Source organism: Melospiza georgiana, chromosome 5 (genome assembly GCF_028018845.1).
Source record: "Melospiza georgiana isolate bMelGeo1 chromosome 5, bMelGeo1.pri, whole genome shotgun sequence".
Classification (NCBI taxonomy): domain Eukaryota; kingdom Metazoa; phylum Chordata; class Aves; order Passeriformes; family Passerellidae; genus Melospiza; species Melospiza georgiana.
In genome coordinates this window covers 60807030-60830951 of record NC_080434.1, presented here as the reverse complement: position 1 = coordinate 60830951, position 23922 = coordinate 60807030, and the positions used below count along the sequence as shown (strand labels likewise).

The 23922-nt window shown below is 36.5% G+C and overlaps 1 protein-coding gene across 6 annotated transcripts in view; it reads left to right on the top strand.

The window, feature by feature from the left end:
• Positions 1-23922, top strand: part of LCORL (ligand dependent nuclear receptor corepressor like) — an 80333-nt gene that overhangs the window by 31602 nt on the left and 24809 nt on the right. For 3 of the 6 annotated variants that reach the window (XM_058023749.1, XM_058023748.1, XM_058023745.1), the window contains exons 5-6: positions 8412-8666; positions 17480-17570. In XM_058023749.1, coding sequence (XP_057879732.1) covers positions 8412-8666; positions 17480-17570 — 346 coding nt within the window. Of the gene's footprint in view, positions 1-8411; positions 8667-17479; positions 17571-18980; positions 23264-23922 lie in introns of those variants that run through there. The other 3 variants (XM_058023747.1, XM_058023746.1, XM_058023750.1) reach the window with 3 other exon arrangements.

Sequence of the window (23922 nt, the reverse complement as noted above, 5' to 3'; positions counted from 1 at the left end):
AAAGCAGAAATAGTAATTTTCTTCCTTAAGTTCTTGTGAATGAAGAAATGTGAATCAAGTTACTGTGAATGCAGTAACTACATTTTTAATATATTTTTCTTGAGTTTAGTATGTGTGTGTCAGAATAGCAGAGTATGGCTAGGGTGACAGCTCTCTCTTGCTTTTGACAGAGTTAGAGTCAGACACTGTCTCTTCTTCATAAGTGGGAGAAAAAAAGCAAAGATAGTTTTCTCCCTTTTAAAATGCTGTAGCAGGAGAGATTATTATGCCCTTGAACCTGGGGTATGTAAAATCTTCTTCTGTACAGACTTGTCTACTCAGTCTATGTTTTACTTTTTTGCATTTTAAAGAACTGAAATAGAGTGCAACAGCATTTTGAGTGCATCCTTTGGACTCTTGGCTTTCTTTCAAACCAGCTATTTTCCATTTGAAATAAAATGTCCAATGAAGTTGGCACCTCATTACTTCTTAAAGTCTTATTGTATTTTCATCACAGGCCCAGTTCTGTGGCATCTACCTAGGCAGATATTTTAATTCCTTCAAATTTCTACTTTGTCAGATCTCTTCTTGGTCTTGATGTGTACAATGTTATTTAGTGTTTGCCTGCTTTATGCTCCTGCTGCAGATGATCTCTTTTGATACTCCTTGAGAGGAACTTCTATCATGGGAGAAGTGAAACTTGGCATGACCTCACCTTAGTGGTGTGAACGACTTCTAAGTGAAGCTTCTCACAAAGAACATTTGGCTTTCAGCGTTTTCTTTCGGTTTGATCTGCCAGATCAGTAATGCTAGGTTAAAGAGGTTTTGTCTATTGAAAAATGAAACTTCCAGTTGTTTTTGTGATTCTCTGAAGTACTTCTGTATTCTTGGGTAAGAATTCACTAAGAATATTGCTTCAGTTCAGGTTTTAGCAAAGTCTTTAAAGTTGTTCAAATTACAGGAAGTGAAAAGGAAAAAAATAGTAAAGGGCATGTGAAACCAATTTATGAGGTATTCAAGTAACTGGTTTGGATTTTAGGACAAAGATGAAGAGTTTTACTAAGAAAGTCCCAAGTCTGCTTTCTGAATTTTTATAGGTTTTTGAGTTCAAGTATCAACTTATGAAGAAAGGAATAAAAAAAAATTCCAGTAATTGTTTAGCTAAGGAATGGTTAGCTAAGGAATAGTTCTTATACCTGGTCCCAAACCAGATGTTCTTTTGTTGTTAGAAAATTGTAGAGTTCTTGGCTGGCTGTCTTTAAAATGGAGTAACACTTGTTAGGATTGCAAACTTCTCAAGATGATCTACTCTCTTGCTATTGTAGCTAATTTAGGCCTCTAAAGACCATTGAGCAAATTAGAGAGTTCATTTCTTGGTCCCATTAATCTTTTATTTTGAAGAAGTTTATATATGGCTTTTTTAATTTGCAGACTAGTTTGAGGGGATTTGATTGTGGGTTTGCGTTTGGTTGGTTTTTGGGTTTTTTTTTGGGGGGGGGAGAGGGTTTGTTTTTTGGGGGTTTTTTCATTTGTTTTTTTTTTTTTTTTGTATCAGGAAGCTTGTTCAGAAGATGTCAAAACATGCCTATTTGTAGAATCTAGGACAAAAGATGATAAACTCCTGCCAAAATGGGCAAACTCTTGAAATGCTGTAAAAAGCTAAGGTCTTCCCATTAGGAACCCAACTTCACTATGTATTAGTGAGAGACCAGTTTTGTAGTCAGTTGTCTGTAGGAAAGTCCTGTGCTCAGCAGACACGTCAGCAAATCCAAAGTTCTTGTTATCAAACACTGATTGTTGCCATTAAACAATATGTCTGAAACCCAAATGCTTTCTTCCCAAGTATGGCATCTCTCTATCCTTTTGGTGGTGTAAGCAGAGTAAACTTAGATGGGTGCTTTTCCACTTCCACAATGCTGAAGTTCAGCTGTTCTGTTTTGTTAAGGGAAAAACACAGTATGCTTTAAAAATACATATAGGTCTTTTTGATATGAGTATTATACAGTGTGACATGTGATCGTTGTTATATCATAGAATCACAGTTGTTTAAAAGCTTGATCAGACATTTTGTTCATGGACTTAATTTTCTGTATTTCTTGTAATACCATTGTGTGTTCTTGGAAGCTCATTTTTCCATGCAATATTAATGTGACCTCTTTAAACAAAACCAAAGAAAGAGTTGTGAACCAGGTTCTATCTTCAGGAGAGATGATCCACCAAGAGACAACTGAGACATGAGAAGCTCGTGTAGAAGTTAAGGAATTTAGGCACAAAATTATAGAGGGAATGTTGGCGATTACTTGAATCTTTTCAGATTCTCTGGGCTGCTGTGTCAAGTATCTTCAATGCCATGTTTCCCATCCCAAAGTAATTTTCCTGTAAGCTTTTTAAAGCTCTTTACTATTTCTAGATATCCTTGTTATGTTCTAAAATATTTCCTTTCACAAATATGGCTTTGTTATACCATACCATATACCTGAATTTAACTTTGAGTTCTTCTGTTCTTTTAGTAGTTTCCTTTGGGTTGTGCAACTGTCACAAGCTGGTTATGCATCTTGTACAATGTATATTTAATTTAGCAAACCTATGACAATGTAACCATGCACACATTATCTCAGACTAAAAAAAAGTGTTACCTTCTGAGGTGTAGTTTTGAGTTGCCCACACTACTTCATCCAAAACCAGCTGCAGTTTCTTTTCATTATTAATCTTAAGAAATCTAATTTGTCCTTTCAAAATCTGGATGATTTTCTGTAATCACTGACAAAGTTTGTGCAATAAACTTCTGTGACAGACAGCTTTGCTGTCCCTCTTAAATTTCATCAGGAAAGAATGTTTAGTGGGGTTTGCACTCCTTTCTTAAGGAGATACTTTTTGTGTTGACCACCTACCTGGCATTGTTACTTTCTTCACTGATTCTACTTTTCTTGGTAATTTCTACTACATTTACTAAGATTCATAGAAATATGACTGGATATAGAATAGTGAACATTGCAGCCTGAGAAGAGGAAGAAAAAAGGTGAAATGTTTATGAGAACAGAAGAGTTAACTTACTCCTTCTCTTTGTTGGTTGGTCAAGTTAGCTGAACTAATCATGATACATGCCTCAGAATAAATAATTGTATTCCTGTTGTAACCTGAGCAATTTTGCAAGTAGAACTAAGAACTTCACTGGGACAGTTGGGTGGCTGTTGAGGTGGGGTTGTTAAAATAAAATGTGGCCTTTTTGTGAAAAGGGTGAATTTATGGAGTGAATTCATGAAGCACACTGAGAAGCAATGGTGTGTTCTTAGTCCTTCTCCTCACACAACTGGATTGCAGGTACAAGGGGGATTGTGTTTCCCTGCTGCTTTTCACTGCCTTTTGGCATTGTGTCAGAAGACAAATTCCGTTATAAGGTTGAGCTTGTAGTGAAAATATACTGGTTTTTGATTAATGGAATACTGTTGTTCAACACTATTTTGGGAGCTTTTAACTCATTGTTCGTTGTCCTGACGGACAAATCTGTCACCATAGGCATTGCAGTCTAGTGATCACACATAATGTTAATGTGCAGAATAGTTAACAGTATAGGTTTGAATAGTTACAAGCTCGTGCAGCACGTAAACTGAGGAATTATTAATCCTAAATATGATCTTTGAATTAAAATAAATCATTGCAATTAGTCATAATTATATTACATAATTACTCTTTTCTCTTGTATTCAGACTGTTACCTTCACAATCAAAAGCAGAAAATATCAGATTCCATCACACAAATTCAGTCCTCTTTTATCCTAATAACATCAGATCTGCAGACCTTTAGAGACTGTTCTACTGGATTCAAATTATAGGTTATACATGGACTAAATACAGCTGCCTTGTATTTTATAACGACTGTCAAAAACAGAGTTTTAAACAGATGTAGGCATGCAAATTTAAAACTTTGCAAATTTTTCCTATAGTCACAACTCGTAATAAAACATCTTTGAAAAAAAACCTATTCAGGTCATACCAAGTATATCTGGTGCCATCTGCTGATAACAATTAAGAAATATTTGGCAGTGATAGTAAGTTCAGAGTTCTAACACCTTTCTTGCCCAAAATATGTTTCATTGGGTTTTAAAATTTTATATGACTAATTACAAATTTCTCATGTGTAATGGAAAATTACTACTATGAATCACAGGATGGGTGAAGTACTTTCCCATGTTGTGGGGAACAGGCTGGCCAATGAGAAGCTGGAGAGCAGCACTGCAGAAAGGGACTTGGGGGTCCTGGTTGGTGGAAAGTTGAACATGAGCCAGCAGTGCCCTGGCAGCCAGGAGGGCCAGCCCTGTCCTGGGGCATCAGGTACAGCATGGCCAGCTGGGCAAGGGAAGGGATTGTCCTGCTCTGCTCTGGGCTGGGACAGCCTCACCTCCAGTGCTGGGGCAGTTTGGGGTGCCACAGTATAAGAAAGACATCAAACATTAGAGAGTGTCCAAAGGAGGGCAGCAAAGATGGTGAGGGGTTTTAAGGGGAAGCCATACAGGGAGTGGCTGAAAGTCACTTGCCTTTTTCAGCCTGGAGGAGACTGAGGGGAGACCTCATTGCACTTACAACTTTCTCTTGAGAGGAAGTGGAGGGGGCAAGCACTGATCTCTTCTCCCTGGTGACCAGTGACAAGACCTGAGGTCAACCTCAGTCCCAAAGCTGTGCCAGAGAAAGTTCAGCTTGGACATTAGGAAAACATTCTTCACCAGAGGGTGGTTGGGCACTGGAACAGGCTCCCCAGGGAAGTGGTCACAGCACCAAGCCTGACAGAGTTCAAGAAGCATTTGGACAATAATCTCAGGCACGTGGTATGACTCTCGGAGATGTCCTGTGTGGGGCCAGGAGCTGGACTTTGATGATCCTTGTGGGTCCCTTTCATCTCAGGATATTCTAATTTTAAGACAGGGTCAAAGTCTTTACAGTGGTGCATAGCAGGATAATGACAGACTGTAAACAAGTTGAAATGAAAAGTTTTTTTTAATGTAAGGAAAAATGAGGACAGGCAAGCAGTAGAACATGCCACCCAGAGGTTGTAGAGTCTCCCATCCATGGAAGTATTCCTTACCTAACTAGGTAAAATCCAGAGGAATTCACTTTGACCTCAAAGATGACTACTTTGAATAAGCAGTTTTACTAGAGACTTCCCAAGGTACTTCCACCATGATTTACAGGTTAATGATTTGCAATACAGAGCAGTCAATGTGATAGCAGCACTATTTGCATTTTTGGCAGATTCGTCTACCTGAGTCTTTTCAAACCCTTTTGATTGAATATGCATTTAGCAGCAAGAGGACTTCAAATGCAACCCCAACCCAGGAGCACACCTTTCAGAGTATATGCTCTTAGATAGACACACATCACCCCCTCATCATGTTACTTTTTTAGAGTAAAATAACTTAAAATCTGTGAACTACCAATAGCTGCAGCAGTTGAATATATAAGAAATTCTGCTGCATTTATTCTTCATAGGGAGTTTTTGGAAATCATTGCAAAAAATTATACTAATTCTAAAGAAATTATTATAAGAACAAAAAAACAAATCCTTTATTATTCTGACTAGGTGAAAGATGACTTTGCTCCTAAGGGAAAAGCTGACTTCTCCTGCAAGTGTCTGAAAGCAATACATGCTTGACTGTTACCAGTGCAAAGAGTCTAAAGTGAATAGAAAGGCAGTAAAAACTTGACAGCTCTGAATTAGTTTTGTCTTGCAGTTTTGTAATAATTGATGCAGAGGATGATGATTAATAAGGAGAAATCTGTTCCAGGCTGTTGTGTTTTCCTGCTGATGGAAGGTCCCCTGTACTTGCTGGTCTTTTGCTCCTGAAAGGCACAGATCACACCAGGATGTAAAATCTCCCATTTGCACTGATGATCACCTGTTACCCAGAAGTTATCCAAGAAGTTTTTCTTGTGTGCATGCAACAAACTAATTGCTCCGTATAAGTAGGGTCATTCCAGACCCTGCTCAGTCTTGATAATATTTTGTACAATTCATTTTCTATGAGTTTCTGATTATAGGCAGTCAAATTTTTTGCATTTTCAAGCTTAAGCTGTTGATCAGTAGATTTCATTGTCTGGAACTACCATTTCCCTGTCATGCAAACAATTTTGTTCCTAGATAATTCAATTATTTAATTTCATCTCTTAACTTTCTGTATTCTTTTCTTGTATTTTGCATGTGCATCAGTACTGTACATCTATTGTCTTACTGTTCCAGTATCTGTTGTTGAATTTTTTTTCTTTACTTCTAAGTGTGTCTCTAGGATGGTAAACTCCAGTTGAACATTATTTTTATATATTAAAAAAACTATATAAATATAGTTCATTATTTAGGAATCAGGAATAGGTATGCTCTGTTTATATTGCTTTGCCTGGAGGTTACATGGTGGGGAAAGATCTTTGTAGGTATCCTCCATCATTTAGAATTTTACCTCATATCTCTCTTCAAGAAACACCTGTCAATTTTAGGTATTTTGGTAGAGATCTGGTTGAAAGATTGTTGGAAGCTAGAGCTTTAACCATAAGCAGATTTGGTTTGTCATGCCTCGGGTAAGTTCTCTTGAAGCCAAGATGTTTTAAAAATGCTGGAGCTTCTCTGTACCTCATCAAGCACTGTGGAGAGGCTGGCCAAAAGGTCTTGACAGGAAGCAGCTGAGCAGTGAGTCAGTTGCCTTCTCGTGTGCTATAGACAGAGATCTCATAGGTGCAGGTTTGTAATTCCTTGCAGTGCTCTGTTGGTGAAAATGATTTCTCAAAATGGAATATGTTTTAAATAAACCTGAAACAAGCAAGCAAAAAAATCTTCCATGCATTCATCCTAAACCTGAGCAGCATTCCTTGATCAGTGTTGGCAGTCACTCTCTTGATAGTTGATGGATAAAGCTTCATTGGCATAAAGTACTTGAGCAAGTATGCTGTGTGATCCTCCAAACTTCCTATTAGGACATGTACCCCATGTACCCTTTGCATGCAAACATCTACCCAACCCAGCCCTTCCAGTTTCTTCACTTCCATGAAAAACCCTTCAGTTTATCATCTATTTTGTTTGTTTCAGATTAACTTTATTATCCCAGTAACTACGGAGCCATGTCCTTTGGTATTTCCTCCAGGCAATCAGGCTCACCTAAAAGCTAATTCTTGTTCATTGCTTTCACACTTGCTTTAAATCCCTCTCCCTTCTTGATTGAAAACTGTTTCACTCATTACCTATGAACTATGGGCAGTGGTTAGTATATTGAAAAGGATATTTGTGTGGAGACGTGTAGAGTTGAAGGGAGGAGTGAGGTAATGAAGTAAGTACTACTGCTGCCAGTTTAAGGGAAAACACAGATCTCCGAGTATGGCCAGTTGTACTTGTCCTGTGAAATGGTGTGTTGCAGTCATCAGTGCAGTAGCACAGCTTACTTTAACTTTCTTAATTACATTATTTATGCTAAGTTACATTTTTTCTGTTGCTTCTGTTAGGATTCTTTTTGGTGATTCATAGTTGTGGTTTCAGCTGTGCTTTTTAGTAAGAGGTTTAACTTTTTTCTAGCTGATAGGTAGCATTAAAATAAAGTAATATATATCACATTTGATCCTTTTTTTTTTGTTTTGTTTCTAAAATGAGATACTTTTTTCCATTGAAATGTTACATACACAAGCAGAAGTAGAATATAGTTAGTTTAGAATGGGAAATAAAGCTTTTCTTCCAAGTGTTTTATTTCTCGCACTTTGAAAATGTCCTTAAAATCTCGTAAGATTTTACAATAAAAGCTTTAAACTTTATGATGTTTGTATTCAATTGCTTGTATTACTACAAATTGTATGGGACATTTCAAGTAGCATCATATCAGTTCTGACATTTCAATCCAGAACCTACTATGAGGATTATAATCTCAAGAGTGGAACACAATCTTTTTGCCTTTTTTTTTTTTTTTTAAGACCAGTTCCTCAAAAGTCTAACTGTTCTATGTTATGAAGAGAACTAGTCTTTACAACTACACTCTAAAATTATTTTTGTTGTTGTTCTTTGAAAGTAACTTCTTTCTGTGTTAATCCATATTTTATTTTACTTCCATGGTTTGTATTCAAAATACTTTATTTTCAAAACTGAAAATGAGCAGTCTGGAAATGAAAATTCAACTCATTTGCCATTAGTACAGACTCTGAGTCCCCTAAGTAATGCAACCCCACATACTCTTACTTGCATGCTATGATAGAGGAGTAAGGTAAGAATTAATGATCTATGCTAAATGTTCTTTCAAGTGACTTCCAGTTAGGAATGCTCATTAAAAAAAACTGATAGAGATCTGAATTAATATGTTTATTACACATGTACTTGTTTAACATTTGTGTGCTTATGTGAAGTATTTATTATAAGAAAAGTAGATAATTTTGGTTCTTAATATATCTGATGCCTCTGTTTTTTATTTCTAGATCTTCCTCAGAACTGTGATCCTAACATTCCCCTAGTTGCTCAGGAATTAATGAAAAAAATGATCCGTCAGTTTGCGATTGAGTACATTTCAAAAAGTAGCAAAATTCAAGAGAACAGAAATGGTTCATCATTTGAACCAAGTCTGATGTGTAAAAGTATCCAAATGAACCAAACGGAAAACTCCCTTCAGGAAGAACAGGATAGCCCTCTAGACCTCACTGTGAATCGAACTCAAGAACAGAATACTCAGCAAGGTAAATTTCTATATCTGATGATCTGTGTTTTGCTGTCATTTATTTTATGGTGTCTTATTCCCTTGAAAAGTAAATGTCCATGTCAAATAAAAATATTTTTCATATTGTGTGTTAGCGGATAAGCATTCTGATTTCCAATTGCCCGTGTTAAACAAGTGGCATTGGAATTTTTCAGTTTTGGAATACTGAATTTAAGTCCTCTCACCTGTGCTGTCACAGGTGACAGTGGTTCAAAATTTTGTTGAAGAAATGGCTGTCTGAGAAAAGAGAAAAAGATGCTGGGATTTCATGGAGCAAATGTCACTCAGTCTCTCTCAGCTCTTGAACACTTTGATTCTTTAAATACGGTCTGGTTAGAATGATGGGAAGAGAAGATTGATCTGGGAGAAAATTTCCTTAATCATTACAGATCAGTGCAGCTTTCTTAACTGAAGTAAAGCTAGAAAAATAGTCTGTCTCACTATCACTTACAAAAAGGAAATAATTTCTTTGCCTCAAGGAATATTGCTATCCAAAACTGATAACAGTATAATCACAAGAGTGATTTGGACTTTCAACTAGATTTGGATTAGCAGCAGTTTTCAGGAAGGGTTGTGACTGTCTTGCGCAACTGAAAGCAGTGGCAAAAGCAGATTTTGTCTTTTACAGATATCAGGGTCTGTGTTTATCCTGTAATATTGCAGACCAAAGGGAAATGTTGACCTGTATGTACCATACTAAAAAGTATGGTACCATACTAAAAAAGTTGAAAGAAGCCAGAACTAAGTTTGTTTGGGTTTTTTGTTTGTTTGTTTATTTTAATGCGCATTAGTACATTTGGTATCTATGTACCTAATGATTCAGTCTTTAATTGGAGATCCTTGGGGGCAGGGAGCTCTGATAGATTCCTCATGACAAATATACCTATTCTAGGTTAAATTTCAAGCATCTTTTCTCTTTGACAGAAAAAAATTAAGAAATACTGGAATTCTTGCTTTTATTCTGTATGGTCAGTGGAAACCAGTTCATGCCAGGTTTTAGTAAATCCTTAGTGGTTTAAATCCTGAGAAAATACCTATTGTGGTTGGATATAATTTTTCTACAGATGAATTACAGATTTTAAAGGTTTATAATTGGCCAGGTTGAAGCACATTTCTTTTGCAAGAGCAATAAAAAATACTTTCCTGATATCAGGACTATAGCATGTTGCTTACTTCAGCAGCTGATTATTTATAACTAGTCTTAAATGTTCATGAAGGAGCAAAGTCCCCAAAGGCAGGTTCTGGTCATTGCTGAGCCCAAATAAATCTTCGAGGAATGAAAGGGAAGGCAGGAGGTGGGCAGGGCAGGGACAGGAGGAAAATTGTGCTGCCACCCTTATCTTGTAATCCACTGGTCCTTTCTCTAAGAAAAATCGAAAATACAGAGAAATGGAGTTATTTAAATAATCTTTTTATGTCTTTGGATTTTTTCTTGTAGTAAGGCTAAATAGCAAGTTTAGAAGTGTGCACCTTGGGTGAAACACCTAAATCTGAAATAGTTGCTCAGCACACACAGTGTACAAGTTACACATTGAACTATGTAAGACACTGCAGAGTCTCAGGACTTTGACTGCCGTGTTTGCTAGAGTGCTCTTTAGATGATCTTGCTGTTCAGAGATGAAATTCAGAGATGCTGAATTGAGAAATAATAGTGGAATAAGACTGTAGTTGGAGAAAGGTGGCTTAAACATCTTACCTACCAGGGAAGTTGTATTGTGCTTTCTGTTTTCCATGAATATGTTAATTTTTAGCTATTTTACCTTTTTATTGTAGTGATGGCAACACAAGCAAATAAGTTCAAGATTTAAAATGTCAGCCTGCTCTTTTTATTTGCATTGTGTTCTAAATGTAAAGATTAATGAGTTATTTCAATCAGCTTTTGTCAAGGACTGTATATTATTGCACTCATCTCTCGGTTCTATGCTTTTCCTGAAGACAGCTTGGTTATAATAAAGTGTCATGTGCTTATGGTAGGGAATTATGAAGGTTTTTTAATTGGATTATTTTTTGAAATGTAAATTCTCTAACATAGTGTACTTCTTTGGTATGGAGACTTCTAAAAGCTGTACCATAGTTCCATTCTTAATAATATTTTTAGATGTCATGCAACTTTCCTTGGTTTTTGCTATTTGTAATTCCTGTTAAAATTTCCAAATAAAGTGGCAGTAGCAGGAGGAAGTTCAGATTGCTTTGATGGATCCTCAGAGTTGAAATCTTTAATTCAAACCCTGTTAAGCAGATAATAATTCAAGTATAAATTGTTTGGGTTCACTTTCTGCATCGTTTGTATTTACAATAGTCATCTTTGAAATGAATGATCTAACTAGTTAAATAGACAATCTTACTCCTTTACTATGAGAGTGATTCTTGGGCTTGAGAGGCAGGAGTAAGCTTCATTTTCCACATTAGTAGAAGCAGTGAGCAGATCCAAGCTAAGTACTAGGTCAGAACTGAAAGCAGATTCTGCCACTGAAGTTCTGCATTGAAGAAAGCTTCCTACTTTGCTCTGGAGGCCATCTCTGAAGCCAAAATATCCTTAGGTCTGGCACTTCCACACCTGATAGCCCTGATATTTTGGGCTTACGTGGCAGGAGTTTTGTAGCTGGGGAGGGCTGTAGGGTGGCACCTGTGAGAAGCTTGTGTGGGTTCCCTGTGCGAGGCTCAGGCAGCTCTGCCACAGACCCATGCCAGGCTGAAGGGGGGCACAGGAGCTGGGCTCATTGTGCTGCTGGTTAAGAAAGTGCAAAAGTGCTGGACAGGCAGAAGGAGGGGTCAGAAACAGCACTGGGAGCAATGAGGTGAGGGAAAGGGGAAGGGAGGTGCTCCAGGCACCAGAGTAGATATTTCCATGGAGCGCATGGAAAGGACCATGGTAGAACATGTGTTCCAGTGCAGCCTCTGGAGTAAATACTTATTCATGTAGTAGCTTGTGGAACACCCTACATTGAAGCATCTGGGTGTTTCCTGAAGGGTCTATGGCCTGTGGAGAAGGAGCTGTAAAGAAGAATTGTACTGACTTGAGCCCTCATTTTCAATCTTGCCTATGCCATCTGGGGATGGGGGAAAATAGAGGGATTGGGAATAAAGTTGAGAGCCTGAGAAGAGGTAGGAGTGGGGAAGTGCTTTAATTTTTATCTTTTTCTCATTATCCAAATCTATTTCAAATTGCAATAAATTCATTTTCCTCAAGTCTGTTTTGCCTGTAATGGTAATTGACAAGTGTTTTCCCTGTTTTTATCTTGATGATCTTCATCTTATTTCTTCCTGCCCCCCACTGAGGATGGGGAGTGGTAGAGGGGCTGAGTTGGGGTCTAACTACTGGCCAAGGTGAACCCATTGCACCTCTGGAACTGCAGCATTTGGTACTGAGTATGAGTTTAAGCACTGGCATCCAGGTATGTCCAGCTGACCCCTAACTGGTAATGGAGTCCCAGAGCATCCTCTACTTTGCTCTGCAGGTGGAAGTGTGGTAATTTAGCAGGGTGCTTTCATTCCTGTGTATCTTGCTGGTAATGAGCAATCATTTCACTGTCAGTCAATTAACAGCAACTGTCTCCAAAAATACCTGTATCTTGCTCTGTTTTCTAATCCATGTAACTTACTGTCCAGGCCTTGATAATGAGTACTCTGTAAAGTGAAACAAAATCTATTTTCCATGCACTGCATCTAGCAAAAGTGAGGTGTTGCTGTGTGCTTCTGCAATATCGCTTTTCCTCTAAACTAAGCTAATGAAGAAGCAGCATCCTTGCAGAATGAAATGGTAAGAAACAGTGTTGGAATATCCTGCAGCAACTTATTTCCTTGTGCAGTCACAGGGCTAAGCTCTTTCAGAAATATTCCTAGCAACAGCAAAGTTTGATAAAGAGGCTTCTTTCACTTGGTTGATAGTTCTCAAGCTTCTAAGCAAAGTGACTTTAAGAGTCAGAAGTAGAATCAGTACCAATATATAATCTGAAGGTTTAGCTGCACAAGCTTTTTCTTGTTTCTGGATTTTCTGGAACCGAGATATCCAGAACCACACACTGATAATATGTAAATGTAGCCAAAACATGCAAGAAAACTTTCATAATTCCCTTGTTTCATTGAGCCATCATAGACTGGAAGACATCAAAAGAAAGTTGGCAGTGTATTTAAAGAATTCCAAACTTTACTGAAAATTAACTTCTTTTTCTTAATATCCTGGTTTAACTATATGTATTGGTGAAAATACTATGCATTTTGAAGATACACATGCTATGTTCCCAAGAAAAATTGTATGAGCTGTAAATATATTCAAGAAACAGTTTAATACTTTTGCATGAGAAAGTCCCCCTGAAAAGCTACATTTTTGAGGGGAGTAGGTGTTTTTCTTTGCTGGCTGCTATGGTGACAGCCAAGCTCCTTGTCAGATGCTTGCTTGCTTACTTCTCTCACGATAGACAGGGGAGAAAATGGGAAGTGCAGAAGGGAGAGCTTATGAGTTAAGGATATGGTTACTGCTTGCTACCAGTTGCCATCATGTGCTAAACAGACTTTGGGGAAAATAATTTGAATATTTCTTAAAATATATTTTTTCATTACTAATTCAGGCAGTAGAAACAAAAACAGTCATTAAAACACTGCCTTTCCTCCCTCTTTTGCCAGGCTCAGCTTTGCTCCAGGTCCACTTGTGACCACGACCACCACCTCCATCCCTGTAGTTCAAGGGGATTGGGTGTGGGCTGTCCACAGTCTGTACCTGCTGCTGGACTTACCTCTGATATTTTCTTATTCTTTTTATTCCCATTTTTTGTGTCCATCTGGCACTTTTCCCCCTTTCTTAAATATAGCTCTCCAGAGTTTCTGCCCAAGTGGCTGCTGGACTCAGCTGTGTGCTGCAGCAGATCTGGGAGCTGGCTATTGGTGTCCAGCACAGGGCAGCCCCTGGGCTTGTCCTCACAGATACTGCCAGGACTGGGCCCTGATCGCCCTAGGTATGGCCATATACTTTTCATCTGGCATTCTTTTATGTTACTAAATAGCACTTCAAGTCAAAAAGGGCTACTCAAAGTGGTAGTTAAGAATTAATAAAAGGCTTTGGTGTTCCTATTGACAGTTTCCTGAAAACTCTGTGTTCAGAAGCACAGAAAATAGCCATCAAAAGGCAAGGCACCATCAGGAAAAGTACTGAAAACAAGAATGTTGTCTTGTTGCTACAAAACCCATTGTCCTGTGGATGGATAAGGTAAAGGGAGAGTTGTTATTTACTAAATCTCACTGTATTAAAACTAGGTAAAACTCTCTGAAAATTCTTAGAGGAAGAGACAGGTAATGGGCAGGTTTTGCTCAACTGTTCTTAAACATGGGAACTGCTGTGACAGGAGGTCATGGGTCACTGGGTTCACAAAGGGCCTTAGATTTCACAGCTAACAGAAACAAGGCCAGAAACTAAAGCTAGAGTAGGCAGGGATAAATCCCTGAGATCCCTAAGCCAACAACAGCAGCTGCTAGGGGAGCAAAGAGCCGCAGGTAGTAGCCAGGCTGATGTGCTCTTCCAGAGTAGGAGTGGAGTGCTCCCCTGCCTTGGATGCTGAGGACTGAGTAGTGTGGGTTATCTGATCTACTAAGACAGTTCATAATAGCTACTAAGAGATTTCCTGAAACCCAGAAAAAACATCAGTTGAGAAATCAAATACCAGTTGTGGGAACTCAAGGCTGACCTGGTTTCTGTTGCTTCCCCTTCCCCTCCCTCCTTCCCTGAAATCACTAGTCTGGAGGAGTTTCAAGGGATTGTGGTCCTGATTATTTTGGAAATGAACTTTGATCACACTTAGTTTCATCTTGGTATTGGTGCACCTGATGATCTTGTCCTGAGAATCAAAGGCCGGAGGTTGAGCCATTCCTTTGAAGATAAGAATAATTCAATTTGCATAGAAATAGCTGCATTAGAAGACCATGAGTAGCAAACCTGAAAAACATCTAATGTATTTTTCTGTATTATCCAATGTTTTATACTTTTTTTAATGAAGAATCATTTCTTAGTAGTCATGGCTTCACCTGAAGAGTGGAAGTAATTTCATAGCTTTTATTAAAACCACCTTACAGAGTGGTTTTTCTGTTCCTGATACAATTCAGTTCCTGTCCAGAATTCTTGCTGTAATACCTGTTTTGATGGATTTGTAAGAAATAATAGAAAGTTCTGGCTCAGTTTAGAGAAGACTATCCCTATCTTGCAAGTAACAACCTTACAAGATTCATAGTCCACCTGTAGGATGCCTCTTTGCAAACTTTTTGTACCTGATGTTCCAAAGTGAGCATCTCAACTGTGTGTATGCATTCATTTTATTACATGGGATTTCGCTATGTCTTAGAGCTTTACAGCAAATGCTCTCATTTTCCTACCAGTTTGAGGTGGGTTTTTGTGAGGGTTGTTTATTGTTGGATTTGGTGGGGTTTTTTTAGTGAGGTTTTTTTTTTTTTTTTTTTTGATTGATTGGTTTGCTTTTTTTAAAAGTTCAACTGAAATTACTAAAAAACAACAAAAAAAAAAAATCTGTGGTCCAGTGACTCTATCTGGTATTTTGCATGTATATAAAATTTCTTCTATGATTCTCTTTACTGGGTATCATCTTCCCATAAAGCATTGTTTTCAGGGAGGTGTTACGTACTTAATGAATTTGAATTTGCTGTGTTGGAAGAACCAAATGTCTTGAACCTCAAATTCCATCAGTTCTGCGCATCCTTTAGAGGCTGAAAATATATCTAATTTTTTTATTCAGGAAGCTGAATTTTCACTACTGTGTTCTTTTAGTAATTTTTCAACTGATTGCTAGCCTGGTGTTGTCAAAGCCAGTTCTGAAAGATTGAGAACAAAAATTATTTTCATTATGAAATCTTACAAGAGCCTTTGGATTTTGTTGATTTGTTGGGGCTCTTTCTTTTACTAAAAAATCTTGCTAGCTGCTGACTTTGCCTAGGTTTTTGGTTTTTGGTGGGTTTTTGGGTTTTGTTTTTTTTTTTGGTAGATTGGTGGAGAGACAATTAGCTTTCTATTGCTTGATATGTTGTCAGCTTTGTAGTAGTTTTTTTCCCAGTGATGTCTTCTAAACTTTTCTGTGATGCCTATGAGTGCCAATTGAAGATGGAGAAAGGGAGAGCGCACAAGCACTTAAGAGGGAGATTTACTTTGTGCGACTGACAGAGCACAGCAGGTGAAATCTGTTCCACAGGACTCAGGGACTTTGGGTTCAGCTTGGATATTCCTGGGTAGGCCAAAATGTCCATGTAGAATTTGTCTGTAGCGTTCTTAATTGGCTTTTTCTTCTGCAATATCAGTGCATCAGGAAGGCTGATTAGCATTAGTCCTTTCTCTGACTTTAAGATTTTGAAAGGAATGTATTCAGGTGAAAAGAAGCACCCTTGACAAGGGGCATACTTATATATATTCGTCCCCTATTGCTGAGTTATGATGTTACCTTTTCTCTCTTTGACCTCCTTCAAATAGTACAAAAGAGCTGTGGAAGAACAGTCAAAAAGCAGTCCAAAAACAAAAATCTGGATTTGATTATTATACAGAAATCTATTTCTTTGCTTTACTGGTATAAAGGAGAGCTACCCAAATCATTTTCTTGACTTCTTGTTTCACTGTTGGCATTTGGATGCTTCAACCATTGTATGCTTCTGAGACTGTGGGAAAGTATGTGAAATTGATTGATATTTTAGAAATAATAGATGCTGAAATAATAGAAATAGGTACTGAAATAATAGGTACTGAAACATGGAAATGACACTGCAAATGCAATAAGGGGTAGTATAAAGCTGATTATAGAGTTGAATGTTGAGCTACATGTTGAAACTCAAAATTGAATTCGCAGAGCTCAGGCACACAAAACAGCCCAAGTTTGAAACAGAGAACCAAGGAAGAAAGGTATGAAATTAAATATATATTTAGGGGATTTAACTATAATTTAAATGTCATTGATTTTTTTTAATTAAAAGGAGTATTTTAACTGTTAATGTTTTTAAGTACTGATTTTTTTAAAAGTATGTTTTTCTATTTCAATACTTCATAGATTTAACAGCCAAGTATAAATCTTGAATTTTAACATTTACTAGTGACTTGACAGAGCAGACTCCCACCCCACTTTAGGTTTTTCTTTTTTCTAATTTCTAATATTATTGCATATATGTGGAGGTAGCAGGAGGAGTATGTATAGTTAAAGTGTTAGAACTCTGTATTGGGCTCAAGCTCTTTTCCCAGTCACGGGGAAGTTACTGGATACTGGGAAGTTATCCAGTTACTGGTACCTGCTCATCCAGTAACCTGGTCTGGTGTCATTGCTGACCCTGCTCGGAGCAGGAGGTTGGTCTGGGGGCCTCCTGAGATCCTTATTAGCTTGAATTATCCTGTAAGCATAGGATTTATGTCAAGTTGAACTTCAGCATCAGAGTTGTGTGTTTGTTTGCAGTAAGTAAATATAAATAATAATTGTGATATCAAGTGCATTGTTTTGGTTGCCTTGAAGTAAAATGTGCAATATAGACACATGTGCTTTCTAGGAAAGCAGTCATGTTTGGTTAATACAGATTCTTTTAAATTTTATTATTTCTGAATGGGTTTACTTTTTATTTTTTCTCAAATTTCTAAAGTTTGGTGACAAATCAAATACACAAAATCATTTAGTGATGGCTGATACTGTTAATGGAATAAGGTGTCAGAAATTTTACAGGCTAAAGTAGCTGCTTGAAAATTGTGCCATAGGTGAAACTACATTTTCTGACAAAATCTGAGTCTTCCTTAAAGCCACTGTTATCACCACTACTCGTTCTTTGCAGGGGATGGAGTGCTAGATCTCTCTACAAAGAAAAGCGCAAGGTTGGAAGAACCAAAATATGATCCCTTGTGTTCTGAAAACTCAGTGTCTGGGTAAGCAATGTTTAGGACTCTCTTTGGCTTATCAAAAAGACAATCCAGGTTTCTCTTCTTTGGCCAGGTTTTATGTTCATAACATACCTGTATATACTGGCACACACATGTGGTTCCTATTTTGCTTTCAAAAGAATTTTTGTCACTCATAAGTGTGTGTCTATGTATATATCATATGTTTCATTTGTCTTTTTTCCTTTTTTTTCTGTTTAAAGAAAAGTTATCAGAACAATCACCAAACTTTAGTTCATGTTACTAAAAATTACATGAAAATTGATTACATAACACAGTAGAAGTAAGAGACTAGTAGAAGAAAATGCAAATAATTCTTTTAGAATTTATTTAGGGAATTTCAATTCTTGACAAAAATGACCATGTTAATAATTAGATGCAAAATCTTCTTCAACTAACATGAACAAGTTAAATGACTATTACCTATAATATTCATTAATAGAGAGAGAGAGCAAGCGTGTGAGAGAGAGCTCTTAATCGTCATACTTATATTTGCATCATGGTTCTGACTATGGTGTGTGGTGGCAAATGGTTAAATTTCTTTATTCAGCAAGGAAAAGATTATTGCATCTGCTGAAAGCTACCACAAAAGTAGTGAATTGCTTTGTTTTGTTGGATTTTATGATCTTGGCATCCTCCCATCCACTAGCCATAGCAGGACCCTTTTTGTCACCTGTACGTCTTACAAATAACTTATTACAAATAGGACTACAGTAGCAGCATTTGTTGAATGATGTAAAAGTGCATTTTATTAATTTGCTGATATGAAAAAGTTTGAAAATGGATGGCTTTGTAATAGTGAGCTGTAAATAGTGAGTAGAAGTTTTTAAAATTTTGCCTTATTTTGCGAAAAATGGACTTGATTGTTAACTACAGCACTTTATCTTCTTGTTGTAGAAAGCCTAGTTTTGTGTAAGTCTGGGATGTTTGTGTGTAGTTATGTACTTTTTGCTCAAATTTTCTATAAGGGGGTTGACTCTTTTATTACTTGTTTAGCGGTAACGTCACGTTTCTACTAACAAAAACTCCTTCAGGATTTGGGTATTTAACAGAACGTTAATTGTATAATTAAAATTATAACAGTGTTGCTCTGCAAGCATGTGAACAAGGGGATATAGCAAGACCATGAGACTATTACCAAATACTGAGCTAGGATATAAAGTTCTTGGAAGGGCTGCTGTAGAAGCCACGGTATGATTTTTGACACACTGTCCTACCAGAACTGTAACATTTTGCTAGGATAATCATTTAACTACCACATCTCAAAGGCTAAAAAGTATCAGAAGCAGTGATGTTACCGAAGCAAGGAGTATAATAAAGGAGTGGACCCTTCCCTTCCATAGCTGTGTGAGAGTCTCTCATACATCAGTTTACCATCGTTTCATTCCATCCATCCAGGAGACTACACAGAAACAGAGAGGACTATGTGGAAAGAAGTGCTGAGTTTGCAGATGGTTTGCTCTCAAAAGCTTTGAAAGACATTCAGTCTGGAGCACTGGACATAAATAAAGCAGGCATACTTTATGGCATACCTCAAAAAACTTTACTTCTCCACTTAGAAGCCTTACCAGCAGGAAAGCCTGCACCTTTTAAAAATAAAACTCGAGATTTCAATGATAGTTATTCATTTAAAGACAGTAAAGAAACTTGTGCAGTCCTACAAAAAGTAGCCTTGTGGGCAAGAGCTCAAGCAGAGCGCACAGAAAAAAGTAAACTCAGTCTACTTGAAACCTCAGAATTAAAATTCCCAACAGCTTCCAGTTACCTCCACCAGTTAACTCTACAGAGAATGGTCACTCAGTTTAAAGAAAAAAGTGAAAATCTACAATATGAAACTTCAAGTCCCACTGTACAATTAAAAATTCCTCAGCTAAGAATAAGTTCTGTGTCCAAACCACAGTCTGATACTGCTGGTCTTCTGGATGTTATGTACCACGTTTCTAAAACCTCCTCAGTCTTAGAAGGATCAGCTCTTCAAAAATTGAAAAATATCCTCCCTAAACAGAACAAAATTGAATGTTCTGGACCTGTAACTCACTCAAGTGTTGACTCCTACTTTCTGCATGGGGACCTCTCTCCTTTGTGTCTTAATGCTAAGAATGGGACAGTAGATGGAACCTCAGAAAATACAGAAGATAGTTTGGATCGTAAAGATAATAAGCAACCAAGGAAAAAACGTGGCCGCTATCGGCAGTATGACCATGAAATAATGGAAGAAGCAATTGCAATGGTAATGAGTGGGAAAATGAGTGTTTCCAAAGCACAAGGAATTTATGGGGTACCTCACAGCACTTTAGAATATAAAGTAAAAGAAAGATCTGGAACATTGAAGACTCCACCGAAGAAGAAACTCCGTTTACCAGATACTGGCTTATTTAATATGACAGATTCAGGGACTGGCAGCTGCAAAAATAGTAGCAAGCCTGTGTAGAATAATTGTTAGCAAATTGTTTTGTGTGTGTGTATGTATGTCTGGATACACACACTATGTGAGAAATACATATGCTCACTCTGACAGAAGACATGAAATTATACAGTTCAAAAACCACATACATGCCTTTTGAAAAATAGTTATATTCAGGGTTTTCACTGTGGACAGAATTATAGAGTTGCTCACTTAATTCTGATAGTGTGTATTTAATATAATCCATGTATAAATAGGTGAAAAGATTCAGGTTTTATTTAGTAGTCACTAGCATAAAGATGTTTTGGGAAAACAAGTATTTGTCATGTGAAGCATAATTTTTAATTGGTGGAGAACCACTTTACCCATTCAATTATCCATCTTATTATGGAAATACACAACCAAGGGTTAGCAGACTTTTATAGTTCACAGAATACTTGCAATAAATTGTAAGTAACTCAGATTATACACAGCAAGGGATTTAAAAAAAAAAAAAGATAGTTCCTCACAAGGAAGTGAATTTGTGAAGTATTAGTAGGATATAGTACATTCTGTGAAAGAAAAAAAGTTCGTTATTTAAATATCCAATACAAGTAAGAAAAACATTTCATTACAAAAATGTGTGTTTAGCAGGCATAAACTGCATTTTTTTATCATTTTAAGAAAATTTTGTTGTTGGTTTAGAAAGAAATTGGTGTTTACAAAGTGTACAATTATGAAATCTGAGAAATTACTGTAGTTATAGAATTATTAAATATGAAATAAGATGGAATACTAAGAGCATAAAATAATTTAAACTTTAACATAATTTACCTTTTTAGTTTGACAATTAAGGTAACTTGTAAGGTTTAAAAAGAAAGTTGGAATGCAACTTAGAGCATGTTCATACTGTGCACAGAATGAGCTTGAGAATGGTTTGGATTTGTTTGTTTTTTTGTTTAAACGTGCTGGTTAGTTGATGTTATGACTACTTAAAATTTATTTAAGGATTGTGTCACACTCCTATTGAAAAACCTCACTGTAACTGTAATGTATTTGCTGCTGTGACATTTCAAAACATTTTCAGTTTATCAAAATGAATACCAAGTTACATTATCATCTTGCTAATAACCAAATTTGCAGTTCAGGGTCTTGATAGAAATACAAATATGAAACAGTGAAGCTGTTTTGAACTTTCAATAATATAAATTCTTTATAAATTTGGTAGTTAGAAGTTAGACAGTTCATTTTAAATACGTAACTTTTAATAGAATTTAAGGGAGACCAATTACCTTCATATTGCAGTTTTTACATGAATTTCAAAGTATTCACATTGGACTTTTTATCACACTTAATTTTTTTATGTAATATGAAAATTATATGTCTACGTATGAATGGGGGCTTGCTTCATATATTCACTACTGAACATCAATGCCCTTTTCCTCTCAACATGTAATTTTTTCTCTATGTATCTAATTTGGCGTAAAAAAAGACTCCAACTTTTATGCACATGGTGTACATGCACATGCTTTTTCCCCCACTTAAATTTCCATGTGTATGGGTTAATTGTAGAAATTAAATAGGACTTTAGATACATATGGGCCCCATCAGGTAATTTCATTTCTATATAGACTTGCCATTAAATTCAGTGGAGAGCATACTGCAATACTGGTGGCAAAATCCAACCCGCATCTATTAACACTACTAAAAAATGGCAACATCCACTTTAGAACAGAATAATCCTCTGAAACTGCACAACCACTATCTCAGTTCCTTGGTCTCTCAGATTTATACTGAATCTTCTTCAGTCATTAAGGTTTACTTGCATATTACAGAATGAATCTCTCAGGCACATGATGATTCTTGGGGTGTCCTGTGCAGGGTCAGGAGTTGGACTCGGTGATCCTGGTGGGTCCCTTCCAACTCAGCTTAATCTGTGATTCTATGATTTTTAGCAGAACTGTACCTGGTAAGGAGTTTGCAGAACAGCAGATGTCAGGGTCATCTTTCATTTTAAAAGAATTAAGCCATATTTTGTGAGGGCCAGAAGGATTGATTTGTGAATAAATCCCCAGTGAAAAATGCAGCTAAACAAACTGCATTAAAAGTTTCAACATCTGTCTTTATACAGTTTTACTTGCAAAAATCTGGGGCTTCAATACATTGCCTAATATTTGTACCATACTGATGTTTTCTACTCCTCAGACATTGTAGAAATTTGAGTCAGAACTTTATATTGAAGGCAAGTGACAGCACTCTTTTTATATCATTTAAAAGATGACCTGACCAAAAATTTAACAGGATTCATAAAATCAGGGATCATTTTACTATTGACTTAACAGTACTCAGTAGTTTTGTATGTAATATTATAATTAATTTTCAATGTTTTAGTACTTGTATTTATTTTTTGGTCAGAAATAGTAATTAAAATATTTTTTGATAGTTTATAGATGATACTCAACCTGTAAGTGTTTAAAGAACAGAATTATTTGTTTCTAATTATTAGGCTAACATTTTAATTACACAACTAAGGAAAGGCAGGGAAATGTGTAAATTCTCCTCCCCCAACCCCTATGTATTTCATTAATGTCATTTAAATTATACATTTTGAACTGTTTTATAAATTCAGTTACCAGTCACTACTTAGTAATTGACAATTTCTGAAAATTCCTGTTTCAGCAGAATTTTAAATGAAGGCGAAAGCAAGCCCTACATGCTTTCTACTTATTTGAATGTTTCTCAAGTATTTTATATTAAAAAACAGTGCCTCTGTTTTTAGAACTACTGCTCAGTAAAGTTGTTTAAACCATTTCTGGTAGCTAATGACAATTTTATATTAAATTGTATATTAACTTTAGTGAGACTGATTTTTTTAGTTGTTTACAGTACAAATACTTGTATTTGTTTTTTAATTGCAGTATTTCCATTGTCGCAGTAATTTAGTAAAACTCTGTGGCTGCCTTGATTTTTGACAGATTTTTGTTAACAACTGATTTTTAGGCAATTAGTTATATTTATGCATAAATCAATTGCACTATAATTCATGAATTATTTATTACAATATTTTCTAATGAATTCCATGTATTTGTCTTGTGTTGTAAATGTACTGTAATTCTGTTTCTTCTTTGTGTTGTTATATTCCTAAATCTGATTGTATGAATTTAATTGTTTAGTTAACGTGTTTCTACGTTGTAATTTGTAGTAAAGCACTTCAATGCTTTTGCACATAAATTTACAACACTGATGTGTGATTGATTTGCTCATTCAGTAAAAAAAAAGAAAGAAACAAAAACCTGTACACTGACTTATTTGACTTATTCTTGAGGCACAAGTTGATTAGCAGTGGCATAAGACCAAGAACTGTACAAATTAAGCTTATAATGACTAATTTGCTATGAGAATTTTATCAGAAAGTAGCTTTAATGAAGGATGTTTTCTTTTCTCTGAATTGATTAATTACTAATGAGAACAAAATCAGAAAATTATTGTTCTAACACCCCCCTTAGTTAGCAGCTAAAAATTACAAATAGTATATGGGTTTTTTGAGATACTTATTTACTTAATAAAGTCAGAAAACAAACATTTCTGTAAGACAGATTTGTATTTCTATAGTAGTTCCATTCTGTTTGTATGAGTACTTGAAACTATGTTCTGTTCCAGTTTTGTTGCTGTTGCTGGTCTGTACAGATCTTGCTAGAGTGCTCTATCTTCTCTCTGGCTGAGACAACAAGGGAAGGTTCTCTTTTGGGAATCCTCTCATAGAGCTTTTCCCTGATAGTTTTTAGATGTGGAGGAGGCCAAGTTTTACTTCTTTATATGTAACTTAATACACTGAAAGTCTGGGAATTAACCTTATCACATTGTTGCCTTTGTGCCGTTTTTGGACTCTAGTCCATCCCCACTCCATGTTATTAAGTGCCCCTATCTGCCAGAAGGGAAGCATCATTCCATGCTCAA